This window comes from Hylaeus anthracinus, unplaced genomic scaffold (genome assembly GCF_026225885.1).
Source record: "Hylaeus anthracinus isolate JK02 unplaced genomic scaffold, UHH_iyHylAnth1.0_haploid 0, whole genome shotgun sequence".
NCBI classification, from domain to species: domain Eukaryota; kingdom Metazoa; phylum Arthropoda; class Insecta; order Hymenoptera; family Colletidae; genus Hylaeus; species Hylaeus anthracinus.
This window is the reverse complement of record NW_026533254.1, coordinates 3,323,618-3,348,536: the sequence shown is the minus strand read 5'-3', so window position 1 is coordinate 3,348,536 and position 24,919 is coordinate 3,323,618. Positions and strand designations below refer to the sequence as shown.

The window sequence follows — 24,919 nt, the reverse complement described above, 5'->3', positions numbered from 1 at the left end:
CGGTACTTGTGTTATACCATATCGTCGCTTGGCGACGCTACTGATTCACAACATCTTTTGCATGGTTTCATTGTGCTAATAATATATCATTGTTCCAATATCTATGCCCACCACCGCCATTGTGGAAGAGTTTCAATCCCCAAATCGAAACTGCTTCACCTCGTCGATGGATATTTCTATCTAGACACTCACCCAAAACTGTGACTATCCCCTAGCTTATCCGAGAAACGTTTTAAGGAGAAATTTGCTCTCTGCAATTTACAATGCTACATCGACGTCCCGATTCTTCGACTAACATTCTTTTCTCAGTGTATATAGATATACAGTTACACAGGCAGACATATAGCACATGTTAACAGGACGGATGGCAGTGCGATCATCCGCTAAATATTATGTTGGATAAATAAGTATACAACACCGATTGTAATGCGTATGTGCAAAATTCGATATTGAAAAAAGCATCGAACGGTTTACTCGTACACATTAAGATTTATGGAAGACACTTGTTTCTCCCGAAACTTCATCCTTGTCACACATTAACACAAAAAAAGACCCACGTGTGTCGAAATTAAACAATTACTCTTTCTCAATTAGCGATACTCTGCCACGCGGAACGTACCAACTATTAATATAAGTACAGTCGTCTTAACTATCTAAAACCAATACACATGTAAGACGCGGATTTGTTCGTTTCTCTTTTTTTTTTCCTTTCGTATGTTTCGTTCAAGTTAACGAACGAATTTAATAACTTCTTCTACGGTAAAAACTGTCCTTTTAGTACCAGGTATTCGAGTGCGAGAATGATATCACAACGATGTCTAATTTTCGCAACGGACGGTCATTATTTTTGTCTCTTCATCGTCTTTCATCGTTGGAATTATCGTTAGTAGCCCCATTGATCGATAAACAAGCAACGATGAAGCTATCGAATCAGGAGGGTCCGCGGTCCGAAATTGATAGCTCGAATTAACTAGCACTCATTCTCGCAATTACATCTTATCGAATAAACGCTAACGATATGACTGAACGTTGTCACGTATGGAAACGTTGAGAACTTTTGGACAGGTTATCGACACGAACTGATATATTCCTTCGAGGTATTTTCTTTTCCTTTCTTTTTTGTTTGCATTGCTCGCACGTTGTCTCTCGTGTCGTTTTTTTTTTTTCAAATGATCTTTTCGTTATACGTGTTTATACTATCCGTTTACATACAGTAAACGATACGATAGAACATATTCGAGAGGCAATTTCAAGGATCTCGCTGTGGATACGAAGAAGTACGACGCCATGTCGAGAAAGCGACAATTGATTACACTGGTCGTTAGTGAATGGCTATCAATGATTCAGCAGCGAGGCCAAATAACGATGACGTTAGGAGCGAGAGGTCCGCGTTCTTACCATGACACCAGGTTTCCCGGAATCCCCGGGTTTTCCGGATTCTCCTCTAAGTCCCATGGGGCCCTGTAAATAAACAAATATCTCGAATCAGTGATTCGACTACAATGCCACCACGAGAACATATAGTGGGATGAACGAGTGCAGATGAGTTTATTAGGACATCCCATAAGCAATGCGGCTTTCCTAAAGATGATCCATTTGATTACTGGCCCACTTATTGTTAGTATGAATAATAACGCTAGCTTTCTACTTCAATATTATATTAAAATTTGATGAGTCAAAATCGAAAAATGTACAATGGAGCTATGCAAATACAGCTGTGAATTGCTAGCTTCGCCAAGCGACGATACAGTGTAACACGAGTGCCGTATCTGCGCAAGGTAGATGCGCAGAAGACCTTCGACGTCGATAGCTATACGATATAGATCACAGGGACGAGTGTGCATTTACATATGCATTTAATTTGGACTGTAAGTACAGCAATGGGTGGTGAATGTTTATTGCGCATATACCTCGCGCAGTAGAGCGAGACTTGTGTTACGTCGTATCATCACTTGACAGTGCTGGTGTTTCTCGACAGCTTTTTTTGTGGGGCTCGTTATACGATAACTTAATGTTTTAACTAGAGGACTGTTAATTTTGCTCCTAAATCTATAAATGAATGCCAGAGGCGCCCTATTTGTAAATAGTCGCGTATGCACACGCACACACGTTAATAGAAATTGGTGTTTACTAGCATTAATGAAATGTAGTGGTCCAGGCGTGTTCTGAGTTGAAGAAAATTAGAAAAAAATGTAAATATTCAATAAAATGTTGAATAATACTTGTTGGGTGAAAAGTTGCAGCAGCGTCTACTACGAAAATTAGAATGAGGTGTTTAACGCATCTATAAACTCAAAATTGTTCCATAAACAGGAAAAGGTGTTGTAGAAGTTTAATATTGTTATAATAAGAAAATGTTTACGAGAACGTTTAATATTTTTTTACTATGTTGTTCGCTAAATCGCTGCATAAATGTATGAAAGAAAAATTAATTTATTAAATTTAATCTCTTTGAAATTCATTTAAAACCATGTACAAACAGTATATTTCTTGTCATGAACAATGTTAAAAGAGTTCTTATCACTTGGCACTTTGGAAAACGCTGATATAAACTATATCAATCATTAGTTTATTTCGATGTTTTTGAAACTGCCAAGTAATAAAGTCTTTTTTAACATTATTCGCTAAAAAATAATAATATGGTATTACTATTGCAAATACGCAATTTATAAACATTATTTAGGAGTACATCTTGTGTACTTTATCGATCATCTAAAGAAACATATTTATTCGCATCGCGTATGGGATGATCTAACAAAGTTTTCATTCACTTAAAAACGTTTCTCTTTCTTTGTATTCATAATATCGATGAGTTATGTATTGTGCAGCTATGTAGGCGTGTACCTTTTATTTATATGTACCTTCTCCATTTTCTCGCTATGTACTTGTTGTTCTGACAACAAAGTATAGTTGTTATTATCCTCGCTGGGAAGTAAAGTACGCGTACGAGCATGTTTCAGACAGTGTCTCTTTCAATGTGTTAATGTTAAATAAGAAACAAGTGAATTTATCAATGGCTGAATTATCGTTTCGCTTGTATTCTGTTAGATTTTATTCCCTGGCACTTCACCGCGCTTGGTAACCTACCTAACCGACAAACCTAATCTGTGGAGGAAAATACGTACGGGCAGTCCCATTGGACCCGGATCTCCTTTGGCACCCTTCTCTCCCTGCAACGTGAAAGAAGAAGTCACACTTAAAAATGCGTCTTATTGGGCCTTGTAACACGGTAATTTCGTTACCTTTCTCAAGATTACACGGTTAAAGTCTGCGCTTAATAAACTCTATAAGACGTACAACGTAAATTTAAATAAATCCGTCTTACGCAGTATTTTTAATTATTTCGATAATTTCTATCGTATTGCAGCTAATGCGTACTTTATGATGGAGCATCGCAATCGTTTCAGCACACGGCGAGCGCGAGAACTAACGCCACTAGTTTGCGCGCTTAGCGTGCTCTGAGACAGTCGCGGTGTCCAGCTCTGATGTACGCAATACAGTTTATACACTACCAGCCATTAATCTCAATACTTTTAGTAAATAAGTTATTGAGGAGCCAAAACTTCTTGGACCAAAACATGTGCAGACAACTAGTTTTGGACTAAATGACTCGTGTTGTATTTTTATTAGGAAGGACTTATAACATAGTCTCTTCTCTACAATCTGATGTACTATTCGTTCGTTAATACCCAACTCGGATGAGATTTTCCGCAACGATTGCCCTAAGTTCTCGGAAATTACCACCTGAGCTCTTTCTACGACTGCTGAAGTCTGTGTAACGCGTTCCTTTGAATGAATCTCAGTCTTATATGAATCCTCAGATTATTTGGAAGCATTATCCATATCATAAACAGCCGATTTAGAGTACCCGAAGAGCCGAATAATCTCAACAGTCGAACGGAGAACGCAAAGACTTTCGACACTAGTGACTCTCCGGTTTAATTCTGAATTTGTTCGCACCAGGTCGGCCATTTGATGTTATAATTATTAACTAGGAACACGTGACTTTCAAGAAAAAAAGGCGATCCGTGTAAGATCATATGGCAAACAATTTAAATTGGAATTTGTCCGGATTTAGACGCCGCACCCTGTATTTGAAAAAAACACTTTTATGAATAATTATGAATAGTAAATTATGAATAAAAATCATCTGAGGGATGTACTGCAAGAGAAATGGAAGGCAGTCAAAGTTGAAAAATTTAAGTATGTCAAATTTAAGTAAATTATCCATCCAATTTTTTGAAAATCTTGACAACGAATTCAAATATGATTACTCCACTTCAATAAATATGAATATCTGCAAAGTGGCTTTCTACTTGCGTCCCTCTTTGAAAAAATCATGTGTATTGAAATCGATGACCGGCAGTGTAACTATTTGCAGTAAGAACACGTATTACAGTAAGGCATGTTTCATTATTAAAATAAGGTTAATAGTAAACGGTGATTACTGACAGGATCGCCTTTAGCGCCATCGTGTCCTCGATCGCCCTTGATGCCAGGTGGACCCTGAAGTCCAGGAGTGCCAGCTGGACCGGGTGGTCCCGGTGGCCCCATTATCTGCGAACAATTAAATACATAAACGTCGAACAATCGCGGAATTCGATCGAAACCGCGCTTTTCCGATGAACGAATCGCGAAACGGACAATTCGAAATGGGCTCTTCTACTCACCATTTCGCCGGCATTCACCTCGAACGTGCCGTCACCCTGTAACAAAACGTGCATTTCAAATGATAAATCTTTTCTCACCATCTCCGGACCACGGGCTAGATGTGTTCCCGATAACGAGATCACGTTACAAAGAAACGAAGATGAAACACACGTACCTGCCTTCGTCTGAGCTTTTTGTATTTCTGTCGGCGGGAGTCCGATGTCGTGTCATGAAAAGAAATAGATTATTATCGTCAAATCGTTGAATTTGTCTCGTTATAAAATGGGGTGTCCCGTTCGATCCTCGATTCCAAAGCGATCGAGTGAAACACAATATATACTTAACGGCGCATTGAAACCGAGGACCCCGAATTACTTGGACGGGAGAAAATTGATGGATTCAACAACCCTTGCGTTCAACAGCTGAAGTTCCCGTCTAACAATCGACTATGTCTTTCCTTCGCTGTTGAATGCAAATATAATAGGGGAAGGGATTCGAAATGACGGTATTCGTTATCCTATCCGACGAAAGCAATGCATTGCTGAAAAATCGACTCACCGATTCGCCTTTCTCTCCCTTTTCACCTTTCGAACCTGGGTAGCCCTGTTTACCGAGAACATCCGTGACGTTATACATTTCATTGAGTCGTGTCCACCTAGCAATGGTGCAACAAGTCACAGTCGAGTCTCTATTTAATGCGGTGTAAGAATCACTGTCTTCATCGTGAAAATGATGAAACGTAACCATAATTCTTCGACGTAAATTGAGGTCTTGCTTCTTCGATTTCTTTATTATTCGGTTTTTCATGGAGTCCACCGCGTAATAAAAAGAGACTCGAGAGTGTGTTTCGAGCAATTTACATACCGGAGGACCAGGTAGACCTGGAGGGCCCATAAGTCCCGGCGGTCCGATATCACCGTATTCACCTTTGTCACCTTTAGGCCCAGATATACCCTGAACAAAATTGTGGCAAGCAATTTACGTAATATGTAACGGATTTAGCATCTCTGAAAGCTAAAATTGCTCTGATAACCTTAAACCAAATCGAATTTAATGGTTGTCACGTTGTAATATTTGCTATTGTGTTATATTAGGTCAACCCATAAGTAATGTCTTTTACGTTACTGCAAAAAGACATTTTTTTTTTTTTTAGATCGTACATAATAAGGATAACAATAAAAAAAAATATTAGTGGACTCTTTTATCATATCCACCATACATTTTGGACCTTTCACTAAATAAGTAATTATCATCTATTTTGATCTATGCAACATTTTTTAACCAGACAATAATTCAATAATATTGAACGCATCAAATCAGGACTAGCTGAGTCTTTTAAATTAAAACCTCGAACATTTTGAAAAGATGGAATTAAGACGATAACTAAAAGACGGAAAAAGGCTGTAGAAAGGATATTGTTAATACGTTCATGATTAAAGTAAACATAAGTTTTCATTTCTTTCGCCGAAAGGTAGCATCGGAAAACGACTTTACTTATGGAATGACTTAACAAATTCTAAAAATTAAATAAATGGTTAGATCGGTGCATACGAAACTTTCTTTTTACATGCAGTGTAATATTTTACTTACTGTTATTCTTTTGCAATTATTATAACTACTTGTTATACTTGCAATATGTTAGAAGAAAAATAATAAGCAAAATTTTATGGTTGCTGAACTTGGTATACATAGATAAACTGTTATAGTCAGCAGATTGACACTTAGGTTATCAGATCGAGAACTTTGTTACTTTAACGTAACAAAATACGGAATAAATATATTTACTTAAATCAGAGTTACAAAAAAAAACTAATATAAATAATAGATAAATACTAAATGATTGAACAGAAAATCAGAGAATTAATTTCTACATTTAATATTTATCACCAGTTTATTTCTAATCCAAATGGAATATCTCTTCTCCCGAATTTCGAAACTTCGCAGAGTAGTCTCCATTACGAGTATGACTAAACCGTTGAATTTACTAATACGACGCAATATGTAAACGATAATTGACATAGAATAAATAGGATTTCCCGTAGCGTAGTTTACGCACACAGTTTACTTACTGGCAATCCTGGGGGACCTTGGATACCAACTTCTCCATCCTTTCCTTGGAGACCAGGCGTACCGGGGTGTCCTTGTTCTCCTTTCGGTCCTGAAAGTGCGAATTTCTACTAGTAGAAATAAATTGTAAAAGCTCGACTCTTCCGCGCAATCAATAGTTCAGCGCGGACAGAAGACCCCGATTGTTACTAAAGTATCTTTCCTTCCTTCCTTACTACCCTGTGGAGCTCCCCACCCGCCCTTCTTCTTCGCAATGTTTCATTCACGCTTCGACTCGTTCATCCGAAACGGTTTTGGAAGCTCTGCACTCCCATCGTTAATGAGAGTACGACGATGAATTCAAGGAAATCAACATACCTGAGACACCGAACAATTTTTCGTTTGTATTGCTTTTTTTTCGAGATAAAATCTGAGATGTCTCGAATATTGGATATACAGCAGAGACGGGCAAGATTGTGAATAAAACTTTCGAGTGCTGAGTGAGAGATGAAAAACTGTAATATTTTATTCGTCGAATAAAAACACTACGGAGTATTTTTATACGAAAAATAGCAGATGTCAATTTTGTATAGACATATAAGTCGGTTTATTTTCATTTGATGAATTACAAGTAAGCACGTTTATTTGGAATAAACTTATTCGACGAATAACGAATAAAGATATTCGAGTTTAGTCGTCGAATGAAGGGTTGATATATTTATTTGAAATGAACTTATTCGATGAATAACGAATAAAAATATCTCCTCGAGTTTAGTCGTCGTATAAAGGATAGAAATATCTATTTGAAATAAACTTATTCGACGAATAACGAATAAAGATATATATTTGAAGTTTTAGTAGAAAGCAATATGTATTCTTAGTGAACCTACTCGATCCAATTTTTTACGACAAGAAACTCTCTGTCAACCGAAGGCTTCAAATAAACCTCCTATAATGATACTCACGAGAATCTTCATTCGTCGAATACGTTTACCAATAATTCAATAAAAATTTTCATCCATCATCGTCGAATAAATACCTAACTTATTCGAACCCCGATTGTTGTCCCTTCAAATGCGGAATAACGATAAAGTCTCTCTACCCAATTTCTTGTTTAAATAATTCTAACTATACTATGCCCATCTCTGACACACAGTCGATAAAACCATTCATGCACATCCAGTCCTATTGGCAACCAAGAAAGTGTCTTCAATTTGAATGGAATTGCGATAGCTTCTATAAACGTAGGAATATTCTTATCTTCGTAGAAAATGAATGTATCAGGTTAGGAAAGACATCGCAGAATGCGATCGGTTTTTTCTTTTCTTTTCATTAGTAGCGAGGAGGGAGAAGATCGTTCATCGTCGTCCTTTTTCTCGAATTTCGCAGATGAATGGCTCGTGAAAATCTACCTGGTGAGCCCGTGTCTCCCGTGGTGCCTTTATCGCCTCGGTAACCCCGTTCACCGGGTTCACCCTTCGGACCCGGTAGACCGGGTGGGCCTCTCATCAATGCCACACCGCTTTCACCCTTGAAACCCTATAACGTAACACTGTAAGGTCAGATCCAACCAGGTCCTCCATATTCCTTGAATCGTTTTGAAACAATTTTTTTTTCCTCTCACGACGAAGCGTTAATCTGTTTTCTCTTTTTCCATAGGAGGGAAGGACACAAGGAGGGGATTGGTCTCATCGGATACTACATCTTTATACTCCGAGCGATTTTGGCAACCCTTTATACCATCTATGTCACGTTCTGCTGTCAGCAGCGCTTTCGAGATTTCATTCGTAAATGTTGTCTGCAATCCATCGGAAATTCGAGAATCTCTGCCAAAATCGCTCGATAACGGCTACGCTACGATTACAATACGAAATCTATACACAATAATGAACACTTAATCGACAACACGAAAAAAAAGTACTACTAATGTCACATGCAATTTGACGACAACGGGAGCGCTTGTTAGTGGGATCAAATTTAGTAGAAATTGGAAGCTATCAGAATTTCCCTTTCTCCTTCTCTTTCAACGCGCGTAATTTGCTGATCACAGGGTGTTCAAGAAATATTATTTACAGACTTTGAGGGTGTATAGTACTCGCTGAACTGACAACCGTCCACGATGGATCTGCTGATACCTAAATGAATTTTTGATCAAACTTGAAATACTGAAATTATTCGTATACAGTTTTGGTTGCTTTCGGTTGACTGCCAAACAAGTTTTCCATGTAGTGATGTCCTCGATATTTGCTTAAACTATATTGTGAAACATAGAAATATTCAATAATCCATCGAGTTATTGTTATTTTGTAGCATTTTTAACTTCAAAAGTGTTAGACTTTATTAATTGTAAACGTTTTTTTTTTTTAAACATGTTATATATCATCAACGTATAACATTATATATTAAAGATGAATTTGAATGGTTTGATGTTTTCAAATAAAATTTTCATTCTAAATATATACATGCGTAAAATTTGTTCGTATACATATTTATAATGAAACATTTAACTGGAAACAACACATGTTTCTTGCCAAAGCAATGAAAATGTCTGTTATTACTTAAACACAACTCTAAATTATATTTATTCATTTCGTGATATAACATCATTCTTACTGCTGAAGAATGGAAAGTGTCATTAACAAACACCGGTAATACTGGTGTTTCGATCTTTATTTTAATCAATATTTTTTACTCCGTGTAATGAGCTCAGTATAATAAAAGTATTATACGTTTTCAAAGTCTCTAAAGATTTTCTTCAACACCACATACATCTTCAATCTAAACATTGCAATCTTAGTTTATTATACTCTTAATGAATTTCAATTCCCTTTACTCATAAATCTAGTTTATTGTCCTCTGATATTCTTTCCGCACGACTATCATGCGAATGTCGATATATGTTTGTAACGTTGTATATAAGTGCACTATGTTTGAGAATATTCTACAATTAATACAATTTAAAATATGTTCTTCGTTCGATTAATTAAAGACACAGTGAGTCCTGTCTAAATATTATAATACTAGCTCCGAGCCATGCCACTTAGAGAGGGAGGTCGGTGAATTTTAATCACGATTTAACACGTTGACTGACAGACTAATACTCTTGAAAAGAGGGCGAAATTTTATTTCCATACAATTGCAAACTATCTAACTATTACTAATCTAATATATATCATAATACTTATTTTTTTTATTTACACGTTCATACTCTCTACACATTTATTAGCAATATGCACATTGCTGCACATATCAATAATAGATTTACATAAGGTATATAAACATTCAGAAAATAACTATAAGATATCCTAATGTTTATTTTCCTTGACACAATATCTCCAGAATTAATTTATTTAGCTTCTTTGAGAAAAGTCCAGTTATTTATACATGTGTAGTGGTCAACGTGTTAACTAATAAGTCTACCATCCTAAAGTCGAAGAAAGTCGAAAATGGTCAATTTTATTTACATTACTTAACCACTCTTTTCGACCCTCTTCTTTGCACCTCGTCCCTCGAATAACGAGTAATGAAAAGACACTAGTTTCAAAAAATAGTAGGAATAATTACTTGTTAGACAGGAATCGCTGTATCTTTTTTTTTTGCACCCGTACCTTGCGATACCTTTTCGAATAAGTTACAAAAATACTTTAAACAAATAGTGAAATCGACTCGTCAACGTTGAGAGGACCTTCAACGTTAATCGCAACTAATAAAGAAAAAAAACAACAAAAGAATCGGTTTCGTTATTTGATGCAAATTTGCGTCGTGCAACGATCAGGAGACAGAAGATAAGAAAAGAACGAATTAGAGAAGGATTAAAAAAACATTGAGAAAAAAATAAAAAGATATCGTTAAAACACGAGTGAACCGGCGGCGTGTAACACACGACGTGGTCACAAAGGACGAATCGATGATAAAAGCTACATACTTGTTTGAGGGGCTGTTTGATACTTACGCGACAATCGCAGGCTTGCATCGATCACCGGTGGATAAAGTTGCGAGAGCCTCAAAGCCAGGAGTAGTGGTTATTAGTTATTAATTATTCGAACCGACACACAGGGGAAGAAGTAATGTGGTGTTACTTGCTACATTAAACACAAATTAGTTACACAAGCTACGCACACTACGCTAAATACTACCGACTAAGGTAAGCAATCAATCTCTCTCTCTCCCCATCCTTCTCACTCTCACTCCAACCCTCTCCGCGCTCTCTCCCAATTTTTCTTGTTCACTCGCTCGCGACCGTAGTCACGCAAAATCGTTATAAAAAGAACGGACAACAGACACGGTTAGCCGAATTACTCCAACTCTGCAACATAGGAACTAAATAGAGGCATTATACAAGGGCGCTGCAAACTTACTAGACAGTTGACAGTTGCAAACTACGCAAGTGAAGAAAAAAAAAACCCTCGACAGGTGAATCCCGTCGAGGACTTGCAATACCCGAGGAGATTCGAACGAATCCTCAAGGAACGCGAGGTCCGGCGCGATACCGGAAGCGTCGCGCGCTTCTTTCTGGCACTTTTGTCCTTCGGATACGGACCACCCGAGAAACTTACAGAGTCGACGGAATTTCTCTCCTCGGTGTCGACACGAGGACACCTTTCGTGCGAAATCCCTCGTGGTTCTCAGAGGGTCTTGTCGGGCGTCAGGGATCGTGGAGCCAGCGGTCCCGATTTTGCTTTATTTGCCAGAGTCGAACTATTTACACTTTAACCGGGGGACTCCCCGGCCGCGGAACGGACGACTTAATTAACGAGTTAAATGGCGTCGGTCCGTTCGTGAAACAACGACGGGGTAGTGTTACTTCGATTATACCTGTTTGCAAATGCCCCCGAGAACCGATCGTTTCGTCAGATCTGCGGATATACTTACGGTTAGACCTTAACGTAAAAGACACGTTCGGGCCGCGGAATGCAAAAGTAAGGTGGCGTTCGGGCAGATTTTTCTTGAAGACGAATCGTACGATTTCGTCGAATGTTTGTGTATCACCTGAGAGGACTAACTAAATTTTAGAAATATAATTATGTGAGGAGAGAAGCTGGACTGGTCGATAAAATGTAGAAGTATAGGCTAAGAAATATTGTGTTCAAATTTGAAGCAGCAGAAAAAATGAGAGCAAATCTATAAGTTTAACTCTACAGTGGACGATTTGTTTTATGTTACGGGAAAAGTGCAAGGCATAATGTAGAAATTTTTAATTTCGTGTTGCGTAGATTGTTTATAGTTGATACATGTACACGCTAGTGCGCACTTTATACTTTGAAATTGTAAATGAGAAATAATACTATCGGGTTGATTCATAAATAACTTCCGGTGCAGGTAACAAATAATAATGCTTTCAGGAAACCTACAAGTGGCAATTTTTAATTTACCTGCTACAGGAGAGCAAGTGATAATTATCACGAAACCTACAGCGACCGGTCGAATGACTCTTTTCAAACTTTTGTATACAATTCTTATATACAATATATAAATTATATACAATTATTACATGCATCATTGAATTTAGTATCATGTGAAATATGTTTGCGTTCAATTGAAAAAAGTGTCAGGTTAGTGATTTGTCTAACCACAGTTGGAATAGATACAAATGAAACATTGGTAAGTTTAGTGCTAATAATGAAGATTACATAATTGATTGAGATATCTTATCTAATAATGTATTTGGAAGAAAATCGTTATAAAACGGAAGTGACTTACGAATGACCCTAAATAAATTTAACAATGTAATCCATTTATGAATGAATGCGCACCGTAGAGTTAAAGAATTTCCTTCTTGTTCTGATTTCATCTAATTCGTCGGCACCTCTTTGCTCAGTCCAGACGCAGTGGCTCCACGCCAACGACCATAACGATCAAGGAGGTTAAAAGTTTGTAATAAAATTGAGTAGGCTCATAGTTCGATATACGTGTTCCCAATACGTAACCATTCGAAAGATCTCCGTCTTCGAAAAAGCTTTCCAGACGCCACCCTATTTTTCAGCCAGTCGCCCAGGCATGGTTACGAATGTTCAGTGCGCAGGTGTGTAATGCGACCGTATCCGCCAGAAGTGAATTATTTCTCGCCTGTTGGGCGAGGAACACCTTAATAATCGCGCGACTGTATCACTGCGACACAAAAGCGGTGTCTCGAGGAGTAAATATGTACCGGATGAGGCGTCGAGTGTTGAATCGCGTACGTGTTATTTGCTGCCACCAACGTTTTTCTTATCACCGGACGATTCGTCGTTTTCGCGGTATTTGTTCCATGTACGTTACGAATCAGTTTCGAAACGACGATGCCGGGATTATGGAGAATGTTCGTTTCGGTGACAAGACAGGTCATCCACGGAGGATCACGAGTTTAATTGCAATATTTGTGGCGGTCTGTAGAGAGAGAGAGCGGGGGGGGGGGACGGTAGAGAGGAGGAAATAGGAAGAAAATGGATGTACTCTTGAGTATGACAGTGGCCATTAATAAGGCTACTTAGTGTGGGCCCTGTTTCAGACCCTGAGGCTCTGAGAGGATAATTGAATATTCTATATAACTGATTCTTAAAAAAAGTAGACATTTTTGTCCTTGTTGATTCTTGTGAAACGGACATACGTACATATTTTTTATGAAACTATACCACTAAACAGATTTATCTTTTTTATTATAAATAAAAAACACATGAAAGATATCTGATAATAATTGAAAAAAAATATCATCAATTTAATAAAGTCATTTGTTTGTTTTATTCAGGATCAGCCATATAGGTATGGCAGTAGGAGAAGGTAGAAGAAAGATAGGGTGGAGGATAGAGCGCGAATTTACTTTTGGGCCTGATAATGGACCCTTACCTAGCAGGCTTTGTCTTGTAACTTAGGACATGGAGAGATTAGTCGAAAGCCCTTTATAGGTATAGCACTCGAAAAAGGTAACAGAAAGAGAAGAGAAAAAGAAGGAAATGGATTTCTTATTGGGTCTGCTTATGGGGCCATCGATGAGGTTACCTACTAGACTTGCAATCTGGGACATTGAGAGGTCAATTGAAAATTCTATATACGTATGACAGTCGGAGAAGATAGAAGGAAGAGGTGAGAAATGGAAGAGAGTGGATTTACTTTTGGGCCTAATGGACCCCCATATATAGCAGGCCTTGTCTTACAATCTGGTACATTCAGAAATCAGTCGAAAGCTTGATATAAAGAACAGCAGTCAGAGAATGTAAAAAGGATGAAAAGAAGAGAAGGAAAACGATATACTTTTGGCCCTGATATTGGACTTATCAATAAGATTACCTAGCAGGCTCTGTTTGAGAGGTCAGGATAGGTCATAGCTGTCCCAAAATGTAGAGAGTGTGAATGAAGGAGAGAGAAAAGGAAGAAAGAGGTGGATTTCCTGGGCCTGTTATACACATTTGAGGACTGTATATGTAGGAATTGGAAATGGATTGAGTACTTGCGAGGAAGTTGTGGGTCAGTTGCCTTTGCATATGCTAATAGCTCGTGAACAAATTGAACCACCTGACTATTGGTGTCTGGAAAAGTATTATTTCCTACTATACCCTTTGTGTATTCCTCGCGGGATAACCTCGCTATAATCGCGGGTTTCCACTCTTCTAGATGGTATCTGTCTTGAACATGTCAGGAACATTCCCCATCGATCATCGTCGCAACGACAATGCAATTTAACGGCTACTTGTTCTACTTAGCTAAATGAAAAGAAGCAGGTGACCATGCGTGTCGCATGCTCGCATGCTCACGTGATTGAATCATGCATGTGTGTCTCGTGATTTCCACGCAAACGGTTTCGAGGTCTGAGTAACGCTCGTATCATCGAGGTACCAGAGTGTAGCATGAGACCAGAGTGCATCTTGGGGGGATTTCGATCTCGAACTTCGTAACGATTCTCAGCTTCAACGGTTAAGGAAATTCTAAGGAGATCAAATTGTCTTTCGTTTCTTATCGAACACGGGGCAAAAGTCTGAACAGAATAGGGAGGAAAGCTCTGGAACACTTTGATCGTGCAAGTAAACAAAATGGGATTCGAGTCGAGAGAAAATTAAAGGGATCAAATCGTGTCGAGGTTCATCGAACGTTAAACGAAGTTGAGGAGTGGGGGCAGAGGAGAAGCGGTTGATTAGCTGTTTTATGCCACGCGACGCAATCGCGCTGATCAGGTTTCATTATTGATAAATCAGTTATACCGAAGCATACCCCCGGTGAGTCACTTTCTGTTATATTAAACACATGTTGTAGTAAATAATTTTAAATAAACAATCCGTAATCAAAATAACCGGAAAAATCAACATTAAAATTACTTTTCGTTAACGATACAACAACTGTATTATGTTAAACGTAAAACAAAACAATATGTATATTATACAGTATTACGTATATGTATTTAATTATAATAATTTATATTATCATTACTTAATTTTATATATAATATAATATACATATTATTTAGTTTTAAAGAGTATACATATATAGGTATATGTATAAATTGTATATATTATTGTACAATATGTATATTAATCACACATTCAAACAAAATAGAAATACTTTAAGAAACTATAATTACAGGAGTGCTCGGTACAACGTTCTCGACGAAACTGATCATCACCTTTCAGGAACGCGGGAATGCTACCGTTGCCGCGTGGCACAGATCGACACAGTTTGGTAAAATGTCCCCTGGCACTCAAACGCTTAAGCGGTTCGAAGGGAACTCGACAACGTTCAAAGAATTCGTCGCGTTGCTCAAGAAAACCAAGAAATATATGGATGCTCAGCCAGGTGCATGCGTCTCCTTGCCCGAGAAAAGCTTTCAAAAACGTTACTGTCGTGCATTACATATCACACAGAGGAGCTTAAACTCGATAGGACGTTCGTAGGTGTCGGGATGGTTCACGAACGTGAGCTGAAGAGGGACAGAGTGGGGAGGATACCGCGAGATAGACCAGGATGATTTTTTTTTTTTCTTTCTGAGCATCGATGGAAAGTTGGTCGATTCTATGGGCGGTTGTTAGGTAGGGAATGGTTTTTGTACGGTCGATTTGGTCGGTGGTCGTTCGCCGGAGGACCTCGCTGAAGCTTACCCTCTTCCCTTGCTTTCCCCGGGCACCCTTCTCTCCCGGCGGCCCGGGTGGTCCCGTCAGACCCAGCTCCCCGTTCTCGCCCTTGGGCCCTGCGTGCGTGTACATCACGTGCATAAAATAAAACATGGCGCTCGTTCGCTCGCACACGCACTCACGCTCTCACCTTAAATTACGCGCAACGACCGGAACACACGTAATCGTTCCAACGGAAATTTCGCGTTCTTGGGAAAATTCGTTTCACTCGTTTCAAAATGATATACTGATCCAAAGGGACAGCTATTATTCCCGTGGAACGATGTTCGAAAATAAGGTTACGACTTCGTAACGGCAGCTTCCGCTGCGCGCCTCTTAAGCGTACACGGTCTGCCTAAAAAAAAATTTTCAGCGGTGTTTTCTGAAGCTATACGACCGCAGTAAAAATTGTATTTCGTCGTGAGAAATGTATTTCGAGTAATATAAATTTAAATTTATAATTACTAACGTACGGAGTGAGTTTTAATTAATGTTTGGAAACTTTTGGGACGAACCGCGTGTACGACACCCGTTACATTTTTGTACGAAGTGAGATATTTATCGCGGAATAGCATTGTTCATTGCTTTCATACTTTGGTTTTAATTAAAATATATATTGAATTGTAAATAATTATTCTATATATGCTTGATTTATAACTTATTATAATTTGTAGGTAACCAATGACAAATTTGTGAAAATTAATCGAATTTTCATTTTATATTTTGTTTTATGTAAGCAGACACACCGTTTTGATAAATAAAATGGAATAATGGTTGATCTATTATTTTATCTCAGTTTATTTAATAAACTGGAAATGATGTATTTGTTTACGTAAAACAAAATATACAGTAAAAATTCGATTAATCCGTACAAATTTGTCATTGGTTACCTATCTAAAAAATGGTTGTCCATCTTCGAACATTGCCCTTCCGACTATTGTATGTTGAAATTATTTAATTTGTATCGATTGAATAATTTATAGGTGACAGTGATAAAACTATTGCTCACTTAATTACGAAACGTTTGAAAAAAATTTTCCCAACAATAGTCTTTTAACTTGTGAAAATTTTTGAATTATCGTCAAAAAATGTTAGATTTATATTTATCGCATGGAATATTACATTTAATTTTTTAATAAGTATAGTATTTGAAATATACTTGGATCATTTTACACCAAATCGAATACTTTTCGAACTGGATGCCAGGTATTTTTATGAAATTGAACAATGACCGAGGCTACGTGAAATCAAGGAGGGAGAGTTTAAGCTTTTAAGAAGATTAATTGAACTTTTAAGCATGGTGTCAGTGATAATAATGAATGTAATTATTATCATAGAACTTTTAAAAGTTTCAAAGTTTGGGTCAGTGACTAACACACAAACGATTTTAATATATCTTTTCAATCTAGAATTACGTAATTTTAGTTTAAAAACCGCATTGAAGAATTCAATTATATTTCCTTAATTTTTCGAACTGTACCCTTAATTTGAAATTGGCAAAATAATAATTTACATATAACCATGTCAGTGTAAAAACAATTTTCTAGCGTAATAGTAAATTTATCGTAAAAAATTAGATCGTTCTTCATGAAAATAAAAACGTATTTAATACGTCTTTTTATTTAATACTAATACTTATAGTGATATCAATTTATTACGAATACTAATAATAACGATAATAATAATTTATAGCGAATTTAATACCAATATTTATACTTTCGAAAGTAAACACTCATTTATGGATGCAGAATTCATAGAAACAAGCAACACCCGCAAACTCGGATCATTGTACACTTATTGAACAAATTCAAAACCAGCGAGAGTACGTTGCGAAGTTACTCTATTTCACGTGATTTGCATCCTATTTCAATGTTATCAAAACGCCTGACGTCGAATGAGAAAAGTGGTTGCTTTGACATGGTGATCCATCTATTTGAAAACGCTAGATCCTACATTACCTTATACAGTATTTAATACTGTATATAATATTTAAATTTAATACATGTATTATACATTTAAACAATTTATTTTTATGAATCCCGTCAGAATTAACAGTTAAAAAGTAAAGCAAATTAGTATGCAGATCAACCTAGCGCATCTTAGGCACCAAATGATACTATTATTTTATCCAAACCTTGCTATCCTACCTCTTCCCAAATTCACCTCATTTGTATCCTCCATTGATTTTTAATTTGGATTGCAATTGTGAATTATTTTAATAATTTATAAGTAATTAATAATATAGAATATAAGTAAATTATTTCAATCGTATAATTTACTTATTCGTTTCTGTTACATATTCATTGTATTCGAGCAATTCAATGTCGGAGTACTTAATAGTAGCAATCAGTATCTCAATAAATAATCTTATTTTCAGATACCTGGCATCATTTTTTAACTTGGTACCTTTATGATGTACAACTTGGTCGATATTAAAAATGTAGAATAATGTACAGGCATCGAGAGTATTGTAAATATATTATTGTATATGTACAATTTCATGCATATATGTATATACTTTAGGTATATAATTATTGTAAATATATCGTTATGAAATAAGTAGTGCAAGCAAACACACAATTACCAAGTAATTATAAAACCTAATTAAATTTGTTCAAAGCTTTCAATGTATTAAAATGTAGCATCTTAAAAATTAATTGAGTCAAGAGGCTGATATTTTGCAATGGTTATTTGTTTGTCATTGCCAACAGATTCCATAAGTTTTTAAAAGGAAAATACAGTAACTCCTGGTTAATTATTATTCCCGTAAGAGTAACAGCGTCATCGCTAACAGTGTTATTACTTATTCAGCATAAGCGAACTGTTACAAAAAAAACTTAGATATTTATATTCGCGTTTTCGTGAGAGTATTAGCGATAAATTGACGAGATTTCCACGGTGAAAATAAGTCCAAACACGACCTTAATCGGTTTATTTTTAATTATACATAGTTGACAGTTTACTCAGAAATTTTTCAAAAAGGTATAATTAAAAATAATGAAAATAAGTATGTCCTCGACAATACTCTTACAAATTTATTTTATCACACTTACAATTAGTGCTGACACATCGAATACACGATCGGTACCGTTTTAAAGTACTTATTCGGAAAAATAGCCTCCTTAGAAGATTGTTTATACTTAGACCACACGTTACCAACAACCTCATCTACAATACATATCCTCGTCTTCAAAGTTTTACTTTTTAACACGTAAGTTTAATACAAAGTCTCCGCCGAAGTTACGTCGAAATTTATACCGGTAGAAGTCTTCTTAGGATTGTTTTTGAAAACCAATATGCGATGTGAAAGTATTATAGAAATCCTATGAAAAAAAAATAGGAATCCCCAGCGGTTTTGTTTTACCATATATGTCTTGCTATTCGTTCTAAAGATTCTCTGAGTGATTTCAGCACCGAAACAAGCACGTCGAGACCTAAATAACTCTTACCATGATAAAGTGCATCACTTTTACTCAACATTTGTCGAACAACAGACCGTTACGTTTATGGGAAAACAGACAAGTTGTTTCACTTATCGTTGCACCGCGTTGTCGACTCATCGTACGATAAATCGTCATGTCTGTGGCCTCCATTAATTCTGTTGCTATAGTCGACCCCAGATTCCAAAATGTTGCCTGCAGCGACCGCTCACGGCGACTCGTCTATTGCTGATGACATTGGACGTTATTCAATCATCTCATAAAATGTAGACATATATAGCGTACTTCACAGGTGTTCGCATCTGTGAAGTATGCTACATTGTTTTGTTAAATGCTTTTATTAAATGAATCTATGCTTCTTGGAATAGATTCGTGCATCTGTTGAATAGTTCCCAGTGGAATGCTAACTCGTTCATCTATCAGAACGTCTTCCAATTGCTTTACAGATGTTGCAAGAGGGAATTTGTTCTCCAAAACAGCCCACGGTGGTGCAATGATATTTACATCAGGCGATCGTGCTGGTAGAAGAAGATGTTGAAGTCTATTTTTGTGCTTCTTAGAGACCTCATTAGATAGAATCTTATCTAACATCATCTTATAAGACTTAATCTCTTCATAGATAAACTAAAACTCTCTACAGTGGTTTAATGTTATTTATACGAGGCTATTGTGTTGTCAAGACAAGGTGTTGAGATTTATTTTGATGGTCTTTAGGACCTCACTATTTAGGATTGTGTCTAACATTGTCTTGTAAAATCAAATTCCTTCACAGATGAACTAAGTTTCTCTACAGTGATTTGATGTTACTTACATCAGGCTACTGTGTTGTGCAGAGAAAATATAGAGGTTTATTTTAATGCCCATTAGAGACCTCACTATTTAGAATTGTGTCTAACAACGTTTTGTAAAATTAAACTCCTTTAAAGATGAACTAAGTTTAACTAAGTTTCTCTACAGTGATTTAAGGTTACTTACATCAGGCTATTGTGTTATACAGAGAAAATATAGAGGTTTATTTTAAGCTCTTTAGAAACATCTTTAGAGACCTCACTAATTAGGAACATCGCATTGTAAAATCAAACTCCTTCACACATGAACTAAATCTCTCTACAGTGATTCGATGACATACACGTCAGACTTCTGTGTTGGCTTGCTTTAAAGAAATCTTACTACATCTAACTATAACCCGACCATATTTAAGTATACATACATACCACATTTTTCAACAACTTCAATAAAACAAGCAATTTCGATAAATTTATTCACACGTGAGTTTATACCGTATAATCGCTAATAAATTTTGCTAGAATCTTGCTATGAAGACATATCCGCTTGCAAATGGTTAATAACAATTATGTCTAAAGTTCTATTGAAATTCCTATCGCAATTTCGAGAATTTGTATACATCAACGTGTGGTTCTCGTTGAAAGCAAACAAAATAGAAGTTGGACGATGAATCGACCTAAGGCAGCGCCTCCAGTGTGTTTGTGCGCGTAGCCGATCGTAAATCGCTTTGCTGTGCGGTCTAATGCTTTCTACGCATACAAATGCGGACAAATGACCGCAAGAAAGCGCGGAAAACGAGTGATTTACAGTCCGTACCACCGTTTCCCTTCCGAATTAGTTTGCAACTTTTACTGCAACGTTTTGCGTACGTGGTTGACGCGAATGTAAATCGCTGCAATTACACTTGCAATTTCACACGCAATTTATCACCAAGGTTCGAGTGATACGGATCGTACGATCGATTTCTCGGCGTATCGCGGGGCAGATTCGATGTCGTTTAAATTGTGCTAACATTTAAACGGTTACTACTGGGTTGTACGTATACTGGTGAAGATAGAATATTTGGGGAAGGTTTTAAAGACTTATTGACTGGATAAAAAATTGTTTAAACTTTTACTACGTTACGAAAATATTTCGAAGAATTTGCTTTAATATTATAATTGATAATTATTTACAAAGATTAGATTTTGTAATAATTAGTGGCTGTATTTGTTTGCTTGCGCTCTTTACCTTATATTGATTAGACCTTATCTTGTACTTCTGATACGTTTGTAATGCATATGCTGTACTTTTTTAATTATTGACCCGAAACTTATGGATATTTATTCTAAAGTACCACCAAGTTTAATACCAGCCAGTGATTTAAAATATCTCTTTGAGTAATTTTTCAAAAATGTTTGTATCGATAATTGATACCAACTGGGCACCAGAAATTTTTAATAATCCTTGATACTTTCTATTAAACATTTTAATATCGAATTGCTCGAATATTATCAACACGTAATCCGCTGCATCATTAGTTATCAGCCATCTGAGACCACCTCACTGTTATTGATAACTTGACTTGAGCGTAAAAAGCAAACATTCATAAGGAGAAGTCAATACCTGCAGTTCTCTCCGTAATTGTATGTATATTTAGAATCTACAGTACGTCCAGTTTAAGTGTGTACACACGAGTATTTCCCAAGCTGTTGCAAACACAAACATGTTTGCCTGGAAAATACAGATAGGATCCGGAGGAACCGATGGTATCACCGACAAGACAGTGTTTCCTTGTATGATAGACTGCAGATATTTATGCAAATTCATGTCTTTATATACATAAATGAAGAACAGAAATGTAAATTAAAGGATATTTTGTCGTCTAAATATTGTTACGAGCATTATATTTTTTACATTCAACGTATTTATGCATTTGTATATATCATTGCATTAATCCACATTTATCATAAATGCATGAATATCAGCAGTTTAATGATACTAAATCGAAAACATAGGTATACTTTTATATTATAAATTAAAAGTGTTCAGCATTGTATAATAGTAGTCGCCAATATTTGAAAAAATAGAACCTACTATATACATTTCACGATTTTTTATGGTCTACTTATTGAGATATTATATTATGATTGTTATATATACGGAAAAAGTTTCACCATTTTAATATATATATTCTTTTATGTCATTTGTCAAGTATACATTTATGCATATATGTAAACATATATATATAAATATATAAATAGATATGCATAAATGCTCACCTAACAAATGATACAAAAGAATATTCTAAAATGATGCAACTCTTTTATAAGAAAAAAAGAACTTGCTTTATGATAAATCTCGTTTTAATTCCTGTACAACTAAAGATGAAGCAAATGTTAGTGTTCTCACAAAATAAATTTTATTTGATCATAGATTTCTCACGTTCATTGAAAATGTTAAATATTGCACAAGTATGAATGTTTACTATCGTACTCAATTAAATTATTTCTACGTATACACAGATGTGTCTCAAAAGGATAAACAAATAGAATTCCACCTGCCACTGATAACTAATAACGCAGTTAATACTCCGAAGTTCAAGCCTAAAGTATTTTTACGTCTGGATAATTAATAGACTGCGACTGTTTACGCAAATTCATATTATCAAAGGTACAGAGAAGAATAGTATGTTTCAATTTCTACACGGTATAACACATATATTATTATTGTTTATATTTTTTTTTGCATTTTTTTTTTACATCGTTATTTATACTGAAATATTTGGAATTGCCATAAATGCATAAGCATCCGCAGTCTGGTAATAATCTTAAAAGTTTTCTTCGTCTGAGAGTCGGAAATCATAAATTCATACAGTCTCGAGCAGCCGTCAACCTGAGCTGCTTGAATATATTATGCTCACGGCTATCAGTCTCGAGAGAATTAAAATTGTACCGCCTATATGCTTACCAGGTGGTCCTGGAGGACCAGGAGGTCCTTCGAATACTCCAGTTGCAAACGGTTCGCCGGATATGGACGTCGTTAAACCACGGTCGCCTTTATCGCCCCTGTCACCCTGCGAATAATGTAATTTCGATTAATGAATGTCGTAGCTTTGGAACGACGCTAACAATGGCCCTGATAAAGTAGGACAAGTCGGGTTATCCGACCTCGTTGTTTACGATGGAAGAACTTTCGGAGGATTCGAGAACGGTTCGTAAACTTCGAACTGCTCTGTTATACCATCGCGAATTTCTATAACATAGCTAAGCTACATCCACCAATTAATTTAACGCAATAACCAGCAAGTGAGACGTCAGATCTCAACAGAATTACGAGGGTACCGTCAATTTGTGAATTTTACAAGAGGTCGAAGGAGTTCGATGATATTTTATTTGTGACCAAAATTGATTGTCGTTAGGTCAGTTTGCAACAGGCTTGGATAAATTTTATTTGGATTGATAATATAAAATAACAATTTAAGGTAGCGAGTAATTTCGATCACTGGTAGTTTATTTATCTTGAAAGTAACTTTTGAGGAGTAAGTTTATTTTATGTCCAAATTGAGCGAGTTATTTTCAAATCATTTTATTTTACTTTATTCAAATATTCTGCATAATTTAGAATTTTAAACCTTAAAAACTTCAATAAACAATTACTTTTTGTGATAGAGAATCATTTAGTCGTTCAAATAAATTAACGCAGAATTATTTCAGAACAACATCCAGTCAAATAATGACATCATAACTATTTAATCATTTAAATAGTTATTTCTCGAATATTTTATGCAAATAATACTCGAGCTTGAATTGTATTCATCTAGTTAAGTTAATCTTTAGCTTTGTTCGTGGTCCGTATAGATCAAGGTTCATTCTTTATTGAATGTCGCATGATTATTATTATTATTATTATACATTGAACGCGTATATTGTTTGATTTACGTTATTAAAATTCACACTGTTTCAACTGAGCTGTGCAATTTTTTTCTTACTTGTTTTGACTATGGTTGTAACGAACCATAAGTACAAATTTCATCGCAAACATGAACATAAGATGAAGATCATAATCTTCTTTGGGAATTAATTCCGAGGAAATAAATGCAGATCCTGACATTTCTTTTTAGATTCTATTTATATGCATCTTTATCATTAGGAAAATATTTTTGTTAATTACGTGAATATATACGTTTTAACAATGCCACTGCATATAAGCTACCGAGGGATTATTTTTAAAAATTTCCTTATAGATGGACACACGAGTCACTCTAGGACAAATTTAAATCCTCTAATACGTTAATTGCCAGACTAATACTCGTGAAAAATATGAGGCTAACATTTCGTATCTACACAGCTGAAACTTATTTTTATTCAATTTAAAGTTGTACTTATTTTTACGACTTCGCCAAACAAACTTCGCTGTTCAGAATCAATTAGCGAAAAGCCCTGTCACGTATACATGGATGACCAAGCGATCAATGCATTAAATTGTCACCGACGATTACGACTGTTGAACGTTCGGTGTAAAAGTTGAGCGACAATTTACCTTGGCACCCTGAAGCCCTGGCGTTCCAGGCGGACCAATCGGTCCGATCGGTCCTGGTGGTCCTTTTTCGCCTGACGGGCCGGCGTCGCCTGGAACTCCTTGCCTGCCTTCGTGTCCAGGAAGCCCTTCGGGTCCTGGGGGGCCCGGTGGCCCCGGCGGCCCAGGTTCTCCTGGCTCTCCCTGTTACGTTCCAAGAGCGTTACGTCGTTACCGCTTTCTTCCGGCGAGAGCCCTCGACAAGAGTGTCTCTCGGTGCTCGTCGGTTTGTGCCACAGACGGAGGGAAATGGAAAAGGAGCAACGGAGAAAACTCGTCGATGGTGATTACGAACAGAGGCAGACAGAAGAATAAAGGGGAGAGAGAGAGAGAGAGAGAGAGAGAGAGAGAGAGAGAGAGAGAGAG

At 36.5% G+C, this 24,919-nt stretch overlaps 1 protein-coding gene across 13 annotated transcripts in view; it reads right to left on the bottom strand.

The window, feature by feature from the left end:
- Window positions 1-24,919, bottom strand: part of LOC128896068 (collagen alpha chain CG42342) — a 235,581-nt gene that overhangs the window by 20,899 nt on the left and 189,763 nt on the right. For 12 of the 13 annotated variants that reach the window (XM_054159264.1, XM_054159235.1, XM_054159226.1 and 9 more), the window contains 12 exons: window positions 24,518-24,697; window positions 22,946-23,051; window positions 15,759-15,847; window positions 8,109-8,235; window positions 6,720-6,808; window positions 5,515-5,604; window positions 5,209-5,253; window positions 4,826-4,852; window positions 4,671-4,706; window positions 4,453-4,557; window positions 3,126-3,170; window positions 1,399-1,461 (listed from right to left, as the gene is read on the bottom strand). In XM_054159264.1, coding sequence (XP_054015239.1) covers window positions 1,399-1,461; window positions 3,126-3,170; window positions 4,453-4,557; window positions 4,671-4,706; window positions 4,826-4,852; window positions 5,209-5,253; window positions 5,515-5,604; window positions 6,720-6,808; window positions 8,109-8,235; window positions 15,759-15,847; window positions 22,946-23,051; window positions 24,518-24,697 — 1,002 coding nt within the window. The remainder of the gene's footprint in view (window positions 1-1,398; window positions 1,462-3,125; window positions 3,171-4,452; window positions 4,558-4,670; window positions 4,707-4,825; window positions 4,853-5,208; window positions 5,254-5,514; window positions 5,605-6,719; window positions 6,809-8,108; window positions 8,236-15,758; window positions 15,848-22,945; window positions 23,052-24,517; window positions 24,698-24,919) is intronic. The other variant, XM_054159307.1, reaches the window with a different exon arrangement.